General features: G+C 41.7%; 1 protein-coding gene across 1 annotated transcript in view; it reads left to right on the plus strand.

Moving 5' to 3' along the window:
- Window positions 1-12,194, plus strand: part of MYRIP (myosin VIIA and Rab interacting protein) — a 329,308-nt gene extending 317,114 nt beyond the window's left edge. The window contains exons 13-18 of the mRNA XM_077809270.1: window positions 988-1,182; window positions 7,131-7,292; window positions 8,844-8,948; window positions 9,036-9,096; window positions 10,389-10,507; window positions 11,922-12,194. Of these exons, the coding sequence (XP_077665396.1) occupies window positions 988-1,182; window positions 7,131-7,292; window positions 8,844-8,948; window positions 9,036-9,096; window positions 10,389-10,507; window positions 11,922-11,954 (675 nt within the window). The 3' untranslated portion in view covers window positions 11,955-12,194. The remainder of the gene's footprint in view (window positions 1-987; window positions 1,183-7,130; window positions 7,293-8,843; window positions 8,949-9,035; window positions 9,097-10,388; window positions 10,508-11,921) is intronic.
- Window positions 12,195-20,508: the final 8,314 nt, after the last annotated feature.

Below are 20,508 nucleotides of genomic sequence, written 5' to 3' on the forward strand. Positions count from 1 at the left end.
GCATGTGGGTAAATTTACACACGAGGAGTCCCATCACACACATGCATAATGTTTGCAGGATTGGGAATTAAAAATTACATTTAAGGGCTGACCCTTCAAACACTTACTCCTGTGAGTAGTTGCGCTGAAGTATGCCCATGTGCTTCCATGTGAAGTCAGTGGGAGTATCTGCATTTAGTTCAGTGAACTTTAGATCAAGCCCTGCGCATTTATAATATCAGATTTAGTTCCTGTCCTCACCTGTCCTAATTATCATCACATCCTGGTGTAAATCAGGTGTAACTTTATTGTTGTCAAAGAAGTTACCCTGGTCTAAAACCAATGTAAGAATAAGGTCCATTGACTGTAGAAACAGGGCTCGGTAGAACAGGGTTGGAGAGTGTTAGTTTTTCCGTGTTAGTTAAAGTAATTTAGTTAGTAAATATAGGAAGCAGACAAACATTTTGATGCTGATTTTTAAAGTGTCCTTAATTCAGCCTCTTTTTTGGAAGGCTGACAAATAATGAGAAACAGCCCCTAGAAACCTGTTATTTTAATAGTCAAGTAAGGATGGCACTTCCTCATTTGTGGGTACAGTAAGACAGATGTTTATATATCCTCCTCTGGGCCCATAAATTAATGATCCCAGTTATTTGCAGGTACCTAATGTGTGTGAGGGCATGTTTTTAAAATCTGGTTATAAATTCTGCCACCAAATAGGCTCATTCAGCTCCCATTGATTTCAAAGGGAGTGTTGTGTGTTGTTCACATTTGGGGATAGAGTTTGGTCCTTGTCATTTGAGCCCTAAACTAGGAAGAGTTATTTTGTGTGTGTGTGTGACTATTTAAAGTACATGGCTTAACCTCTTTGTTCATATGAAACGCCTAGGTATTCTTTTAGAGGGCATGTTTAAAATAAAGTTACAGATAAGAGACTCTTACCATAATTATACCTCCGTCCTAACATAATGCTGTTGTTTATCCCTATCTACTCTTGTAACAAAACAGAAGTACTCTGCTGTCTCTCTCTGCAACATATCTACAGAGGTCCTAAAAGTCATCAATGCCACAGAGGAACTGATAGCAGAATCCACCAGTCCCTGTGATTTCCCAGCAGATACTCATGACAGAGGGAGAGGGGCATTTCCACTAGGTACAGACCCTGTCAGACTCGATGAGCAGCTCACCACCCTGGAAGAAAATGTAAGAGTACGATATCAATGTCAAATATAGCAAATTGCCTTCTTTAGGAGAAAAAAGTGGCATATGGTATGTTTTGACCTAAGCAATAGCATGTTGAGTTTTCGTATTAATTTTTTGCTTTTTAAAAAAAAAAAAAACTTGTTGTGAAAGGATCATCAGCTATTTTTTATTTTTATTTTTTTTATTCCATTTGGGAAACATTCATAATAATAGGAGCAAACTGAACATCTGTTGGGTTTTGTAGCTGTTGTAAAATTATCTTACTCGAAAAAAGAAACGTAATCCCTTACAGTCAAGTGGTGGCCTGACGTATACAACTGTGGAGTGGCTTACTGAGAAGCAAAATACCTCTATGTCCCTGCACAACCCCCTTGGACATCAAGTCAGGGTACAAAGGGTGAGCAGGAACCTATGCAGGCAGGCAAGGAGTAAGAGTAGCCTTGATTCCACCTCCACCCCCAACACACCAGTCTGATCTGATAAGGGCCTGGAGTAAGGGGCAATGGACAGCTGTGGGACCCAGCGCTGCTTCTGTATGTACTGCACCGTTACATAGAGCGGACTGGAAAACCCTAAATTAGTCCTAAAAAAAACCATTTCCTCAGAAGAATCAAATTCCTCTGCCCTTTTGAATGAGCAGGTGCCACCCATCGTCATCCAAGGAAGAATTTACCTATTTGTAAGTCGTCAATAACTAAACATTCTGGTGCATCCTGAATGGAATAATAGTTCTTCCATGCCTCTCAGTCTTCTCCTGAGTCTTACTTAGCTGATATTTAAACTACTGTATTTTCTCTTCTTTAATGATTTTTAAAGTGTAATAGGAATCCCAACTCTCCCATTATAACAATTAAAGGAAATAGACACCTGTTTTACTCTGTCTGAAAACCCATAAAGAAAGAAGCTCCTCCCAGTGGGTGAATTCACTTCATCCACATTAGACTGTAAGTTCTTTGGGGCAGGCACTGTCTTTTTGGTATATGTTTGTACAGCACCTAACACAATGGGATCCTGGTCCAGGGTTGGGACTCGATGTCCTGATAATACAAATAATAAAAATAAATCTGGACCAGAAGTTAAATCTATCACCCACCTTCTGGTCTGGGACCAGGCCACCAGGGCTTTGGTGTTTTAGTCCATTCCCCCAATTGCTATTCTTGCCAATGTTCTGCCCATTAGCATCACTTACAAAGGATACTGAGCTCACCAGATCCCATTCCCCATTCCCCAGACTGGTTCCCCACCTTGCTGCAACTGCTGCCATCTATGGATATGTCTGTACTGCAGCTGGGAGTGAGCTTCGCAGCCTGGGTATACAGATTTGGCTTAGCAGGGCCACAATGGTGCGCCAATACAGCTGTGTGGACATTCCGGCTCGGGCAGATGTTCTGCGACCCCTTAGGTTTCAGAGCTCAAGCTCCAGTGCGAGCCAGAAGGTCCATATTGCTATTATGAGTGCACTAGCTCAAGTTCTACTGGCTCAAGCCCTGCTGTCGCAAGTATGAGGCTTGCTTCCAACCACAGTGCAGACATGCCCCTCATCCTATGTGTTGAGGTTGGCGTGAACATCTCCTCCATGGTGAACCAGGCCCATGTGTAGTTGCGCCCCCTGTGCAGCCCAATCCTGGAACTTCGGTGGTGTAAAGAGCCTCATGGTTGCCTTTTGTGAATTTCACCCCTGCCATACTTCTTAGTTTGAACACATTTGAAAGGATACCAGACAATTAAACTAAACTACAGCATGTGTAACAGAGATGCCGACGTTTCCTGCCAGTGTCCAATTGATTTTATTGTGCATTAATCAGTGTAATGAAGTAGCAAGTTTAGAGCGTCAGGCAATGTAGATGTTTTAGTCACTTGAAATATTTAATGATTTAAGCCTTAGTCCTGCACTGGGATCCTCTAGTAGGCTGACCCCTGTGCCTGTGTGAAGCCCTAATGACCGGGAGAATGAGAACAGAGTGAAAACTGAAAGCCAGATTGCCCCAGGTCACAAGAGGCGCCCGAAGACGAGGCCAGTTTAAAAGATTTCCTCCCCGTTCTTTTGCTCCCTACCCACCCACCAAGGAATAAACAGTGACCTCCATCCTTAAATTCCGAGAGGATCCCCCTCCCCCGATCCACATGGGTCTTCGGGATCCATTGGGGCACAGGGCCTTGTGCATTCACATCGGCTGTGGCTTTCCTGCTCTGTGGCAGTACAACTCCAGTCACAATGCCAGAGCTCGCCCACGCTTGCAGCACTCCCCAGAACTTCCCTCTAACAGGGTTCCCCAGCACAGAGTGGCTCCACAGGAGAGGCATACAACCTCAGCCTGATTTAGATTTCCTGCAAAAACCATGCAGGATGCAAGGGGGGATGATGCACATTATCCCCACTCTCAGCCTCAGTCCATCTTCCCCCTCTCCACGTGAAATCCTGGCTCATGGAAATCAGTGTCTAAACTTCCATTGGCTTCCACAGACCAGGTTTTCATACCTCATGTGTACTTGTAAAGAGCCATTGGCAAATCCAGGACTGGTGCCACGAAGTCAGCTGCTCCATCTCCTCAAGTGTAGCTGGGGGCAGATCTGCACACACAGGATTCCCTCTGCACATGATCTGGGCCTGAGAAGAGACTTCAGGATGTTATCCATCATGAGTAACTCTCCTTAACAATTACTGGGAATTATGTGTATGAATCAAAGGGGAAAATAAAGGGCACACTTTTCTGCTGGATACTTGGGAACAACCTCACATGTGCTTCAGTCGGAGCTGCACACCGCTCACTTATAGCTGAGTTTGGCTCATGCATTTAAATTTATAGATAAATAATTCAGTGGGAGATTGTCAAAGGCACAAAGAGGAGTTCGCCCCAACTCCGATTGAAAATGAATGGGGTTTGGGTGCCTGTCTACTCTCTGTGACTTTGAAACTCTCCCCTTTAGAGCTGACTGGAAAATCTGCAGTGAAATGAAATTTCAACAAAAGTTGAGGGCGGAGGAGTTAAGAAAACTTTGAAAAATGTTTTCTGTTTTCCAAGTAGTTCTGTTTTCCATAAGCATTTTTCCCTTGTGAAAAATGTAACCTGTTGTACGTTGAACTTTGCCATAACATTTAAATGAATCTTTTCTTCAGTTTTCTGAAGGGTTGGCTGATTAAACATTTCCTTTTTCCTCTTTCTCCTCTTGTGAGCGGCATGGCTGTATTTAGCAGAAAAGAAGGCCGATACAGAGTCTCTTTTTAATCTAAAATTACTGTGCCGCAAATGTTGCAGCACAAAGAAACTACTTTGAAATGAAAGAACTTTTTAAAAACCCACTAAAGCATGGAAATTCTTGTTTAATGTTCAGAATGTTCATCTTCATCCTTTTATGTCTTAAGTGCTTCAGCCAAGATGTCAAGGAAGGCCACTTCTTTGCAGCAAACCACCTTAATTTATCCTCCATGCTAAAACTTGTCATTCACTCAGTACAAGACAAAGTGTATTAGCTTATCAGCATTGTCACATATGTGTAAAAAAATACAATAGGGGTTTATACTCTGAAGACCGTAGTTTTCAACCTGTGGTCCACAGACCACTGGGGTCCTCAGACTATGTCTAAGGGGTCCGTGACAGTTGTCGTTACCATAGAACAATGGTTTTCAACCTGTGGTCTGTGGACCCCCGGGGTCCACAGACTATGTCTAAGATTTCCAAAGGGGTCTCCATTTGAAATATTTTAGGAGTTCGCAAATGAAAAAGAAGGTTGAAAACCCACTGCTCTATAGCAACCAATTCAAGATGCCCCATTTATTTTTATTTGGGGGGTTGTAAATGATTTTGATTTAAGGAAAACACAATCTAGTTTATATAGTTAGGAAACGATAACGTCTAATGAAGTGGTTCTCCAGCGCTTTTGGTCCATGATGACCCACAAAAGGGCCCCAAAATTGTATCCCACCCGACTGTATGAAAGGGTTGTGGGATTTGGAACACAGGCTGGCGCTGTTGCTGCTGGGTTGGGAGAGTGTGAGGGAGTGATGCTGCTGTGAGGAGGAGTGGGGTTTCTGCTGGAGGTTCTTCTCCCTGCATGCACAGTGCTCAGCTGTGGGACCCAGAAGCCGGCTGCACCATATTTTTCACTCCCAGTGTTTTTGTAACACTGTGATCATTCGGGCGTGGTGAAGTACTTGGCAGCATTCTTTAGTTTCCTTCCACTGTGCAGCAACAGAGGCTGCTGGGATTGTGTGCTGATTATTTAGGGAATGGGTAGAAGATGCAGTACTGTCACGTAGACTGGCAGACATTTAGGCAGAGCACTAAGCGGTAGATGCATGGGTCCTATCAAGAAAACCCAACTGCTTGACAACAGACTTGGTTCTCTGAGTAAGATGAAAGAGGGTAAATAGACCACTATGTACTGTGGATGATCGCTCTGAATAGTTGGCTAGGAAATAAACTGTCTATTAGTGATTTCTCCCTAGCTGAGATTGCTGTGCAGGGGAGATTCTTTTAAAAATTAGTTCTGACAGAATTGTAGTGATACATTCATTTATCCCAAACATTTTATAACTAAGGACAAATTATCCATGCCTTTATCTCCCCACAGTCAGACTGCTAATTCATTGTACATGGGGGTGCCCCTGAGACTCATTCAAAAACTAAAGCTAGTGCAAAATGTGGCAACCTGCTTAGCAAGTGGTGTTTTTCGATGGGAACACATGACACCAGTGTCCTAGATTGGTACTGGCTGCCTCTTGGTCTCTAGGTGTAATGCAAGGTATTAGATTTAAGATAAAAAGCTTAACATAAATTGGAACTGGCCCGCTTGAGAATCTTCCCCTCTCTCTTGCCACTGCTTTAGTCAAAAAGGACACTTGACCCGGGACTCCCCATGTTACAGAAGAGAGGGAGCTGCTAGCAGAATGTTCTCTAAAGGGGCCCCTTAACTATGGAATTTGCCCTTCCCACTTTGTACTTCCCACTTTGTACCCAAATAGCTTAATTGGTTCACCCTCAAGACACACTGCAAAACCCATCTATTTGCAAAGGCTTGTGGAGGGGGATGAAGATATGAATTTTGCATGGTGTAGGATCGGTTTGATTAATTATCAAGTTAATTTATTTTACTGGGTCTAAGTGCTAATATTCTGCTGAGTTGATTATTCCTATGTGGAATTTTAATTGTCAGACTGCCTTGACTTTGTGTAGAGGCATTTTTATTTCAAATTTAAATATATAGATAATGTTATTTCATAGTAGGGCTGGTTGGAAGTTCTCCATCTAAACTGCTTTTGACAGAAAATTGGGGTTTTGATTAAACAAAACGTTTTATTTATTTATTATTTATTTAGTTATTATTTATTTAAATTGTCAATCTGTGCTAAAATTTCAACTTTTAATCAAAAAACTGAACACCTGAAAACCATAATGTTTTCAGTTTTTGGCTGAAAATATTTCTATTTCAAAACACCAGTAGTGCCTCATGGGAGTTGTAGTTTGGCTGCCTCCTGCCCCCATTCTCCTCCAGGGGCCAGATTCCCCAGCCAGACTACATCTCCCATGATCCACCACAGCCAGGACTTCTAAGGTGCCCCATGGTGGCTTGGTAAATGGGGAAACTGTGTTGCATAATTGGAGATGCAGGCTGGCTACGTAGCCTTGCACACAGAGAAAAATGGGGTCATCAGGTATCCAAATATACAACTCCCAGGAGGCACCTTGGAGGCGTTTCCAATTCAAAATTTTCATTTTCAGTCTAACGTTTTCGATTTTTGATTTGTCACTGAAAAGTTGAAATTTTAAATTGAAAAAATAAATTTCCAACCAGATCTATTTCATAGCAACGGTGGTGCGGGCAGAGATTTTGGGGCTCTTGAGATTTGGGGCTTTCATCGTCTGCTGCCAATAGCCTGTGGCCTCTTTGAGTTACATCATGAATAAAAACCAAAGTGACTTGCTCCGTGCCATGATCTGGATCCTTAGGTGTACCTGACAGCCGGCACTGTGTACGGCTTAGAGGGCCAGCTGAATGAATTAGAGGCTGCAGCACGCAAAATCAACAGTGTTACAGCGGAATCGGAACTAGCTGAGCTGGAGGATCAGGTAGCCACAGCAGCAGCACAAGTTCATCATGCAGAGCTTCAGGTGAGGAACTTCACTGCCTTCCGATGTCGAGGGGCAATACAGTACTGTACTGTCGTGCTTAGCCCTTATCTATTAATATTTCACCGATCCACCCTCATCACCCACTGTCACACAGATTCTGCCTGTACCCACATGGATTTATTAGCTGGACTTCACTTTTAATAATCCAAAAATATACATCCATATAACAGCAGCTGAGCGGGGCGGGGGTGTTGCTTGGGCCATATTTCATCACAAATAGATACGCAGGAGGAATCCCCTTCTTTTGGACCAGCTATGTTGGCTCTAATCCTGCTGTTACTGAAGTTGGTTGGCAAAACACCCATTAACGTCAAGAGGTGCTGATTCATGCCCAAGTTCCATTGGCAGCCTGCTGTACATCTTCCGATTCAGCAAAGATGCTGGACTCTGTGCAGTAAGCTAAATCGGGTGGTGGTCATAGACCAGAATGAGAGAACTGCCGCCACATGCCCATGCTGATTTTACCATCTCTGTTCCGAACAAACTTCTGACCTGTGCCAGTATATACTGGGTGGCACATTCTGCGGTCTTTACTCAATTTTTTTTTACAGGCAAGCTTACATTGATGTCATTCAGCAGCAGCTGCCTGTGTAAGGACTAAGACCTCAGGATTTGTCCTAACTACTTGAGTAGCTTTAAAACGAAGGATGGTGTTTTCTTTGTATTGGCTCAAATCATTAGTTTATGGTAAAATGTAAATGGGAAAAAAGACTGCCATACCAGATGTCTAAGGAAAATAAGTTTGTACTTAAAACAGTTAAAAAGCAATCGATCCTAGTGAAAATATCTTCCCCGCAGTATTGGCAACTCAGATTCTCATCTATCATCAATGTGCCCCTGCACATGTTATCTGTCTGGCTGTTTTCTCGTTTCTCTATCAGTTCTGTCACTTTTGCGTAATTTGTTTCCTCTGTCTCCAATTCAGCCTGCTTTCTCCCCAAAGGCTTACTTACTTAGCTGTTTGCTTGCTTGCTTTGTTTAATAACATGTCTTTGCTGAGGTATTTAAAGTATAAATTACAGAACGTTTAAGGTAGAAGATTTCGGTGTTACAAAGAAACCATTGTTCTGTGCTCAAAGAAATGAGAACCAATGTGAAATAGCAAATGCATAATAAAATATAGTGCTTTAAGCATAACTTTTTAAAACACAACTTGAATGAAGTTAGAATTACACAGCTGTGAGTCATTGGGTACTGGATATTTTTCAAATGTAGCAAAGTGTCCATAGTCATAGAGAATATGAGTACAGTGCCACGAGATCATTCGTTTACTCCATGTAATGAGGAATCATCTTTCCTAATATGTGAATGTTCCCTTTGGCACTCAGGACTAAAGAACACAGCAGTCCAAAATGTCTCAATTAGATTGTCTTTCAGAGTTACAGAAGAAATCAATTGTCTCTTTCTTTATATTTCTGATTGATGACGATGTGAACATGAGTTCCTTTTGCCGTTAACTAGTGGTGTTTACAGTAATTTTGAAACTTCTCCCTCCCCTCGTTTCTTTTTAATTTATTGTTTTGCTTTAAGATTTCAGATATCGAGAGCAGAATTTCAGCTCTCAGTGTTGCAGGCTTGAACGTGGCTCCATGTGTTCACCTGACAAGAAAAAGGGATCAAAAGCAAATGAACCAGGTGCCACAACATTATGCAGTTTTGCATGGGGGAAGACCCTGCTTTTCTCTGTATTAAAGCTTAGTAAAACCTGTGTGTTTTTCACAGATGCAAACAATAGACACATCAAGACAGCAGAGGAGAAAGCTTCCAGCTCCACCGGTAAAAGGTGCACCAAAAAATTCATTCAACTCATTTTATTTATTATGTTCTCTTTCTGCCCTAAAGAGGGCAGCTAAGGGGAATTAAATTACCAAGTGAATACAGTGAGAATAAACGGTACCCGAGAGCTATATGTACATAAAATCAAATACTGATTTGGCCCTTTGGAAGGTGCTTTGATTTAATTTGCTGCTATACGTCAATAGGGACAAGAGCAGAAGATTGGCTAAGGCAAATAAGAAATGATGGCTGTGTGACCTAAAAAGATTCCCAAAAAAGGGTATTTTGGAGTGAGTGAAGGTTAGAATCAGCAGTCAGAGCAATCACAGCGTGCTAATTAGCAGAGATGGTGCTAGCCCATGGGGGGCCCCCCACATAACATGCAATAACAAGCGGGGGGTAGGGGGGGCTTGAGCTGCTTGGGCCCTAAACAATTGCTTAGTCTGCTTATGCCAAGCACCAGCTCTGCTAGTTAGCAATGGACAATTGTAGTTCAAAGCATTATTCTGGGATTAAGTGGAGCACGTGTCTGGAAGGCACCCGTGCCATAGACAACAGATCCCATTTCTTGTCTTAAAAGTATTTCTAGTTTCTGGAGAGTCAATGCACTTGATTAGAGTTTACTATGTACACATGGAAAAGCTTAATTAAGGCCTGAATCCAGCAAAGCACTATTTAATAAAACATTTAAATGTGAGCTTAATTTAAACACCTTTTTAAGTGCCTTGCAGAATCCAGGCTGGAGGCCGTAAAAAGTTTTAGGGACAGGGTGAAGCTACCCAGCTAACATGCCTGTCTCGTTGATTTACCTCCATCCCAGTGTCACGCCACAAAATCATCTTAAGAAATGTATCTCTTGAATTCATCTATAACTTTTGGCTTAGTGACATTATCTGGTGATTTAGTGTATGCCTATGAACATTTTCATGAGATAGATCCTGTTTACTCCGAGTTTCCTAATTTTTCAGTGTGTGCCTTCCAATTTTTGTAACTCTTCAGTGGTATGAAAATACCTATCTCAGACAACTTCTGGACCCGATTCACCACTGCTTTACTCTAATCTTATGCCAGTGTAACTCCATTGATGGAGGTGAAGTCACTTGGTAGTGAACCAGGCTTTCTCATAATTTCAAAAACCTCTCTTACAATATCACAGTCTTCCCATTTCCATTTAAAGTAAACCTAACTTTCTTCAAAATTTAGGTTTAAGTCTCTAAAGAGCTAGAAGATTTGCTTTTTCAAGTCTGTTGTTTGGTTCAAGTTGTCACGTAAAGGATGTTCCCATTTTTTCCCTCCCAGGTGAAAATATTGATGCTTCTCCAGTTACTACTGTTAGAACATTTAACAGAAACTTTATGCTCCAAGGATCTCTAACACAAAGAACTAAAGAGAGAAAAAGCACTGCCAAGGACTTGATGGTAACATCTGAGAACAGACCTTGTTAAAACTGTTAAAAGCAGGAAATATGGAGAGAGGGATTATTCATTTAAGGCTAGATTGTCCCTAGTCCTTACTCACTGCATATGAGACTAAGGCTCCTTTCACTCCCTTGCCCAGCCAAAAGAGCTATTCAGATTGCACTTTTGGACATGGTGGCTGGGGAAGAGAGGAGGAGAAGAGAAGGAGCTGCTCATATGATACTCCCCAGTAAGAGCAAATGGGCAAGGAGAGGCCTTAGCTCCACCCTCCCTCTTGCCAGTTATAGTAGCTGGCCAAGAATCTGGGGGGGCGGAATAGGCTGGACCCAAGGAAGCTGGGAGTGGTCAGGGAACTGTGCCTCTTTGAGGAGCTCCTCCTAGTTCTTAGGCCTTGTCTACACAAGGGATGGAGATCGAGCTAAGTTACGCATCTTCAGCTATGTGAATAACTTAGCTAAAGTTCATGTACTTAGATCTACTTACTGTGGGGTCCACACTACGCAATGTTGATGGGAGCCGCTCTCCCATTGACTCCCCTTCTTATTATTCAGGTGGAGTATAGGGGTAGACTGGACAGCGATCAGCGGTCGATTTGGCAGGTCTAGAGAAGACCCGCTAAATCGACCACCGATGCATTGATCGCCATGTGTGGAACCCCCGGTAAGTGTAGACAAGCCCTAGTCTAGTCTGTACCTACATTGATGTGCATAGACATGCTCCTACTGCAAGTTCTCTGGGTGTGTTTATAGAATTATAAATATAAACCATTTAAAAGAAAATCCTGTCAGAACAGGCAGAATTAATAGACATTTGCTCCACAGCACAAACTTGGGGGGCAGACCCTGATAGCAACAATGCCACAATATAATACAGTAGAAGACACTCTCCTCATATCTCACCTGCTTATGGGGAAATGCTCAGCATAGGGATTTAGTGGGAGTTAAGTAGTACATAGATCATGTACTGGCTCTCTACTTAAGGGTGAATTTCATCCCTGTGTGAACAAATGGGCCATGCACTTTACCCAGAAGTATTACCCAGTATTCTCATGTTCTAGCAGGCCAATGGGGGAACAGGATCAAAAGCTGAAAACACCTTGCCCCCAGACACCCAAATTGAGATCATGGCCCCATTGAAGTCAATGAGAGTTTTGCTGTTACCTTTAGTGGGGCCGGGATTTCACCCGCAGAGTTCAAATCTAAGGACTGTCAACAGAAGCAGCTCAGCTCATCTCAACAATCAGGAGGGGACTTAAATGGTCTACAAGTCTTTGTGCTGCTTGGGGTGTATTTCACCTGGTAATAAAACACTGATGGTCCCCTTTCATTTAAAAAGCCTTATCAGCATTGTACTCTTGACATTTTTTGTCATTATGAAATATTTTGCTAATGTTTTCCTTTTCTCTCCATTCTAGGAACCAACTATAGGATCTGCTGTAATGTACTAGACTTACAAAACTACTGCCAATAACACACTGCCTAAGGCTGTACACTATAGTGCCTTTATTTAACAGCCATTGTATATGTCCAATAGAAACCGGACCCTCGAGAACCCACCATGCCTCAGTAACAGGGCTTTGTTTGGATACCTCACTGAGAAAGCTGTCCAGCATTGTGGTCTGCTAATGGAAACTCTGCCTTAAAGTTCTCATGAGACTCCAGAAAGGATACTGAGTTTCATAAGCAAGGCTCCATGTTTTAAGATGCACTTCCCTCCCCCCACCCCCATTGATTGTACTAAAGTATATTGTCTTTAAAATACAATATGTTTTTGTATACTTAATTCAGCGATAACTGTTGGTCAATATTTCATGTGAAGAGAAAGGTAAAAAACAAACCTGTGATCCATATTTGCTGGCACGTTTGACACTGAGTACAGTGTTTGTAGATCAGTCCCAATGGCATTTTCTAAAAGATCCTCTGTATGCTGATAGAGCAACTTTGGCTGACTTATTATTCTGTCTCCAGACGTGGGCTGTTTGGATGCTAAAGGAGCAGTTTACATTTGCAATAGGCTGGCACGTTCCACCATAGCATACTGTGGTGGGGGACACACATGTATCATGTCTACAAAAAGATCCATTCTGAGTCATTATTTTGGCATCTGAGGCATCTGAAAAACATTGCAAAATCAACACCTTGCTCCTCTATGCTTAGAAGCATATTCCATTTTAGGCAGTGTCCTAAATATTTGTTACACACAGCAGGTGCATCTCTGAATGAAACCCTATCAAATGTTTAAGATTACAAAATTAGAATAAAACAATGCTATGTGTTAGATATTGTTCAAAGAAAGTGCTTCCTGAAACATATTTTTCAACATTAAGGGCTAGTTATAAAAGGCCCTTATACAGGTGCTAAGAGGGGGAATAGCACACGAAGGGCATCTCCCTTCCCCTCCCTTTCATGATGCATGGAAGGGCCTTTCAGAATTGCAGTCCCTTTGCTCTGAGGAGTGCTGGGACTGCTTTCCCCTGTAACCAAAAGAAGCAGAGAGGAGATGGGGCCATGGCCCTTCCCCCTTCCCTGCCGACCCACAGAGCAGGATCAGTGCACAGAGGGTGCTGAGCTGTGCACCATACAGGAGCGTAGCTGCAGACAAGCTCTCCCTGCGTCCCAAAGAGCTTCGGGACGCAGAATGCCTCCTGAAGCTCCAGCCGGGGTAGCACCTCTTTGTATGGCCACCAGTGCTGGTCATTACTTAATGGGCAGTATAGAACCCGAAGGAGCGATTGGTCTATTTAACCACAGATGTTGAGAAATAAATTTTAAAATGTGCAGTAATTTAAAAGTTGGGGACATTAAACAGCTTCTGATGAATTCAAGAAATGATGGCCAAAATTTTCAGATTTGGGTGCTTTAACTTAGGCTCCTTGATCTGCATTTAGGCTAGCTAGAGAAGAGCAGCCTGGCTGTCAGAAATGCTGAGGATTCACAGCTCCCATCGTCCACCTCAGTAACGGTGGGTGCCCAGCACTACTGAAAATTGGGCACGCATTGGAGGTAGCCATTTTGGTAGTTTGGGCCTGTATAGCGAAGAGATGGAATCGTTTTGGTTTAGCAAGATCTGGTCAGTAGGCTTGGATTCTGCATGACTAAAACTAAGGAGCAGTTCAGATCCAGCTTCCATTTTGTCCAAGCCCACCCAGACCCGGTCAGAGTAGCCAGATAAATGGTTCCAGTGTGAACTTCCCTCCTAATTTGAAGTCTCCTTACCAGTACAATTGGATCATCCAATTAAAGAATTGGGTCCAATTTTGAAGTATAGGGCCATATCCCCTACTGGTAGAAATCCCCATAGTTCCACGGATATCAGTGGAACTATGGTGATTTACACCAGTTGAAGATCTAGCCCAGGATGGTCATTCTGGGCTAAATTATGCGTTGTGTTATTCTCATGCAATCCTCATTGCCTTCAATTTGTTCAAGTATGAGGACAGAACTTGGTCCAGTGTGTTTAAAAATAGTGTGTGTGTCCACACACCATCTAGTGAAGGAGATTAAACAGAGTAGGATGCCTAATACATTTGTCAGTCTCCATCTAGTAGACAGTTCTCCTGTGTGTGTATAATACATTCCCAAATTTTTGTTTATGCAGGTATGCGTGTCATGAAACGTCACTAATAGTGGTTGGTTTACATATTTGTCTAATAATACGCTAATACTGTGTATGTAATATCAATTCAGAAATGACTAATTTTACTAGATTAATGGCTTTTGTTCTGTTAGTGTGATTTAAAAAACAGACTTTGGAGTAGGATGTTTTCCATAAGAGGCATGAAAAGCAACTACTGTTGTTACAATGTTAAGTCTTCTTTGACAAAAATGTGTATTGTGTAGGTATTGCAAAACAAAAAACAAAACAAACCCTGCCCCGCCCCGCTACATGGTATTTGCATTTTTACAGATTTACTTGTGCCAAATATGTGCAAAAATTTAATTTACTGTTTGAAAAAAATCATAAAAAACATGTTATAGCACACAAAGAATTATTTTGTCATCAAGTGATTTCAATCTTTAGTGTTAATATTTATATTTAGATTAATTTTTATAAATGAAAATATTTTAATGGTTAAAAAAATTAAGACTATATAATGATCTATTTGATTAAGTCTGAGTGAAAGTAAAGCTTGCCTTGTTGTTGTTATCTGCGTATTCACCAGGAATTATTGTTAAGAGAAATTATAAGAGTAAAAGCAATTTATGAAAAAGAATGCCTTTGCAGGGACCTGATTCATAAAGAAAAAGAAAATAAATCTCCTGTTGTTTGGATTTCTGGGCACTTTACTCAGAAAAGGTGCAGACTGAACTGCCACACGTTTGAGTAGTGTGGTAGGTGCTCCACCCTGGCAGTATAGGAACCTGCTGTACATGAATGGCCTCTTCTCCACTGGGTCTTTCACAGCTATGCAGCTCAAAAAAGGACTGCGGTATTCCAGTGTGTGAAATGCACTAATTCAGCCAGGGAGGGATCGAGGCACACACACTTCCCTTCAGATTGATTTTAGAGGAAAAAGAAAAGAGCCCTTTAATTTATTACATCCTTCTAAACCATATGCACACTGTGCCTAAATACAGTCCCTCGACTGGCAGAATTCCCATAATGCGGGTTTAAGAGCTGGGTTGGGTAACCTCAGGCTTTGGTCCTCTCTAAATACATACAGCATCTTCATTTCCTATGTGTCCCTGTTCTAATCTGTCCAATGCAAGTTTCATGGCATGTGGCAGGTTCCTTGCAGGGATCACATTCACTTTTATCTTTTTGCTCTACATTCTTGCAAGTGATAACAAATGTCCCAAACCCCAGGCTCTGTCTTCCTCATGATTAAGAGAATCACTTTCCTCGCCCAGCTGGAATTGTGCAGGCTCAGGCTTTTACTGCTATAGCTTACACTTTTCCATCTCTGGGCAGCCTAGCAGTGAGTGCTTTGCATTTGGCCTGTTCCTTTGAAAAATGCTATGGAAATGTAGTCGCCCTCAGTGGTGCTCATATTCACAGTGCTGTGGAGAACAAGCCTTCCTTCAAGTGAGTATTAACGGTCAGATTAGGGCTGCAGCATGCTTTCACAGAAAAGATATATGTGCATGTCAAAAACTGCCTCAACCAGCTATCTGGAGATTTTCCTCACAGAAGCAGAATCCCCTGGCTGGCATAGAGCCGGAGTAGCAGTTATACAGTACACATCTTCCAGCCCTTGGAATAGGGGGCATGGGTGCAGTGGTGCTGAGTTCCAGTCAACCTTGACCACCAGAATGACTTACTGAGGGCCAGGAGCTAGTGCCACTCTAAATTCTTCAGGCCTGGACCAGCGGCACAATCTTGAGCATCTGACCCAGTGTGTTCATCTTATGTGGGAGTCCCAGGCCAAGTTTGGGCTAGGTCTGATATACTGTTTGCCCTCCTCTATTACAAAATCTGTGTGAGCTGTTGAATTTCCTCTCTGTAGTGGTACAGGAGCTACCAAGGCTGATAGTGGATTTATTTTAACAGCCAAATGGATGATGACCATAGTAAGAACTCTGGATAATCCCAGCTGATTTCCAGCTCAGTTTACATATCTGCCCACACTCATGGTACAGGTATCTTAGCTTGAGTTAGAGGTAAAGTAGTTGGCAACTAGACTAGCATCAGGAACTGAACATTTCCATTAGCTCTTGCATTGAGGTTGGGCCATACCAACCTCAGTGACATGAGGGATCTATTTTAAGGGTACACACCCTTGCAGGCTAATGGAACCAGAGTGATTCCAAAAGGCCATTGGGAGGAGACAGTGTTCCTTTGACAGGCCACTGTGGCCAAGATTTTATAGGATTGTGTAGGAATTATGTTTTTGATTAAGCTATGCAGGTGGTTTTGGTATAATGTGACAAAACACCATATTACCTAACAGCATCCTATCTTTCTTAAGGTAAGCATGACAGAGGCTTCATTGGTTGTGGTGGTAGATTGCCTTTTTGTTATTATTCAAGCAATTGCTGTGTAACAAGTCTGAATGATTGGCTTTAAAAACCTGGAGTAGTGCTGAGTTCATAAGCTATCCACAAACACTCGTAAAAAAGGTAACCACAATAATATGTGACTTGGGTCACACCTCATATGAGCAACAAATAGTGGATATGCATAGCAAGTATTCTACAAACAAGCCCAGGGCTCAAATTCTTTCACACAAACTATTTGTCAAATAACTGAAAAATGCCATCAAGTCTGTAAAAATAAAATAGCTTATTTTTCTGCCTCTGAATTAAGTTAGTTGGATAAATTATGTGCTGTGATTAAGTCAACCACTGCTACTTTGGCCGTGATTCATGAAGACAACTAGACACAAGCTCAGTCTTCTGAAGTACTCTTCAGGACCTACATTTTAATTCTAGTTCATTAGTTATTTAGTGAATGGTTGGGTATTTTTGACCATGAGCTACAACTTAGAACTGCTTATAAATGTTATCTGATGTATTTGCAGTGGCAAGAGTTGCTTATTGAGATTAAATGTGTTTAATTATATGAGCAATGCCAATTACAAGTTATTGAATTAGCTAGTGTACTGATGGGTCACATTAATCAAGCAATCATGGATTATTTATACAATCCAATATAATGGATAAATTTTTAGTTATGATGCTTGGACAGTGACTTAACTTTCCCAGTTAAAAGATTGAAAAACTACTACTCTAACAACCTTTTTCCATTTGCAGACCCCTAGAAGATTTCCAATGGAGGTTTAGATCTCTTTGGAAATATTAAGCATAGTCTGAAAGCCCCTACAGGATCTGTGGACTACAGATTAAAAACCACTGTTAGAGGGACATCAGCCAGCAGCTTCACCTGTCTTTGGCCTCATGGTGCTGCTGAGGGTGATGAGTTGTGTGCTCTGATGGCACAAAGCTACCCTGGCTAGCCTTTTAAACTCTGTCTTTCAGAAGGGAGTATTTTTTTTAAAAAAAGCAAAAAGAAAAACAAAACCCCACCCACTTGTAGAGTACACCCTGTAAGATAGAAATTTTAAAGGGCCAGGAATGTCCAGTGTATAAATCCAAGCCGTTACACATGCATCACAACCACATGTCAGTGTTGTGTATGAAAATACTCAAAAAGCACTAACATTTCATATCTATTTAATATTGGTAAATACATTACTGAGAATGTGTTTTAGTTCAGCCAGCCATAGTTTACTTTTAAGCAGCATTAACAACTCGCTTTGAAACATGACAGAAAGGTTTGTTGGCAGGCTAGCACTGAACATGTTTTATACAGAGTTGATTCCAAGCATGAAAATTTTTTGGTTCTTGTACAGATCTACCTTCACAGTGGCATTAGTTTACTGGGGGGGGGGGGCAGGAGAGGGGAGAGAGAAGAGGGAGGGGGAGAAGATGCTTTGTTCAGAGCAGGAGAGGAAGTGTGTGGACAGCGTAGTTTGCATTCAGCACCACTTTTCAATTGGGATCTTTCCAGCTGAGAGCACTTCTTTTAAAAGGAAATAAACCAAAGCTGTGGCAAAGGACATGTACAAAAAGCAGAACCAAAACAGTTTTAACGTGTATGTGAGGAGGTAGGGAGGGGAGCGAGAGAATTCAATTCAAATGAGAGAAGTGACTGAATTTAGTTACTGCAGATGACAAGGGAATCACCACCAGCCATCATCTTCTGCATCCAGTGCTGCTTGCTCCTGCAAAGCATCCACAGTCAGCTCCAGGCTGCTGATCCCAGGTCTTAGGCTCTTGTGGCTGCTCCTTAGCTGCCTTTTCCCAAACCGGCCGATAGGTCGGACCCCACGTCCCACATACCAGAACGGATCAATCTCAGGACCTGGAAATCAAAGCATTCAGTAAAGAAGTGCACACTGAGCCACAGTCAGTGAACAGCACTCCGCTTGAGAGCAACATCTACTGGACAATGCCAGAACATTCAAAGGGATAATACACCCTAAGAAAAACCCAGGGATCACTAACAGTGCACCCCTATGGTCCTAAACACCAAACGTTTCTTTAATGGGAATTCCCCATCTCTAGGATAAGGATTCATGTATGGCCAAGATCTTTCCTATCAAAGAATTTCTCCCTGTTTCTGGGCCTCAACCTGCAGTTCTTACTCAGTCAAAGTTCCCATTGACTTCAGGAAGGGCCCTCGGTGGTTTCTTGAATGACAAAATGGCAGGCAAGTAATTTTCAGCACAAGTAGCCACTACATTTTTCTAGAAATCATAGCCACCTCTCAGACACATGCTTTTTTTTTTTTCTTTTTTTTTGGGGGGGGGTCTGTACAAAGACAAGATTATTCAATTAAAAGGTCTACTGAAATAAGTCTAAAGTTTGGTTTTGTTCTCTTCTTTAATACAGGCAAAACCTCCTGGGAGCTTTGCCTTGATTTAGTGCTTACAATGCACAAAGCAAACTATTGACCTGCATTCAGACCTAGCTCTGTACCAGCTTCTACCAGCACTGCCTTGGAGGTGGAAAATCCACTGGGGAGGAAGGTGGTAGTTGTGGAAGCTAGCTCAGACCAGGGGATGCACTGACCTGTGTATCAGAGATGTCACTGCTTACTGGACTCTTCTAGAGCCCTGATCAATTTTAAAACTGCCCTCCTTCAGCAGAAGTCTTGAAGGAGGGTGGCAATATTAGTGTTTGCCCACAATTTAGGTGACACCCCCCTCCCCCCCCCCCCCACAACCGCTCAGTCGTAGGTTGCTAGCTCATTGTAAGATACCTCTTGGCATCAACATGGGTGCATCAGCAGCGTGTGTGTAATTCACTTCACCCCCAGTGGAGCAAAACCCATTTTGTTTTCAAGTCTTTTCCATCTAACGGATAATTTACATAATATTGCATTCAACCAATCCTGCCAGATAAGCGGTCAGTGAAGACCTTCCACGTGAATGGAATTGGTTGCAAAATTGGCCTTCCTAAATCAAACGTGAAAAGCTGGTTGAAAAAACTTTTGATGGAAAAGTTTTTCAAGGAAATGCTGCGTTGTTGAAATGAAAACATTTTGCGGGAGCATGTCAATTTTGATGGAAAAATTTAAAAAAAAATTAAAAATCGAAATGGAGTATGTTTTGACTGTCATTTTGATCTGACTAGTTTTGTTTCAACTTAAACAACATGTTTCAACATTGTCAAAACTAGATGTTGACATTAAGACATTTCAAAAAGGCAGTTTTGATGTTTCCAAGTTGCAATATGTCAGGTATTCTATTACAAACTAAATATTTTGAGATTTCAACTTTTTATCTTGATTCAGAATGAAAACAAGTTTTGAAATGTCAGATGTACCTACATGAGAGAAATTCCATTTTTTTGACCAGCTCTAATAAATATCTGGAGCTGCAGCTAATTGATTTTTGATCACAGATCAGTTTTTTTAGCATGTACAAAAACAAAACAAAAAAAAACAACAAAACCACACAGTTGAGCTGTATAAATGTGATGTTTTATTAAGAACCTGCATTAGAAAAGCCTTTGTCAAGGGACTTGGCTAAAGAGTATCCTGGTTGCCATAATAAGGTTCATAAATACTCTGAGCTGCAGTGTGGGTGGGAATTAAATCCAACCCTTCACCAATTAAGTTTTTTTTTTTTTGGAGGGGGGGGATATCACATTTTTACACAGCTCACTTGTGCTTCATTTAAATTTTATTTTTTTTAAGATCCGAATTCTTTTTAATTGTATCAGGAGAGTGGCAAGGTTTAGTTAGTGCAAACATTCCAAAGATCTACGGAGGTGTTGATGAAGACACCACCAGAGCCATAATGATGGGGCTGATATTCCAGGAATATCCTAGAAATGTCAAGATTGCAAGTGACGACAAATTTATTTCAAATGCATTTCCTAGTTTATACAAATATCTGCAGGACCTGAAGTAAAGCTGCAGAATCTGGGTTGGGGCATTTTGCTTCTTTAACAAGAGAGAGAGAAGAGCAAAAATATCCCCTTCCGTGTTGGCCACAAGTTGCTCCATAAAATATAAGGTACTTTTCATAAAGATGTGTGGTGTAAATGGGATTA

The sequence above is a fragment of the Eretmochelys imbricata genome, chromosome 2, assembly GCF_965152235.1.
Source record: "Eretmochelys imbricata isolate rEreImb1 chromosome 2, rEreImb1.hap1, whole genome shotgun sequence".
NCBI lineage: Eukaryota > Metazoa > Chordata > Testudines > Cheloniidae > Eretmochelys > Eretmochelys imbricata.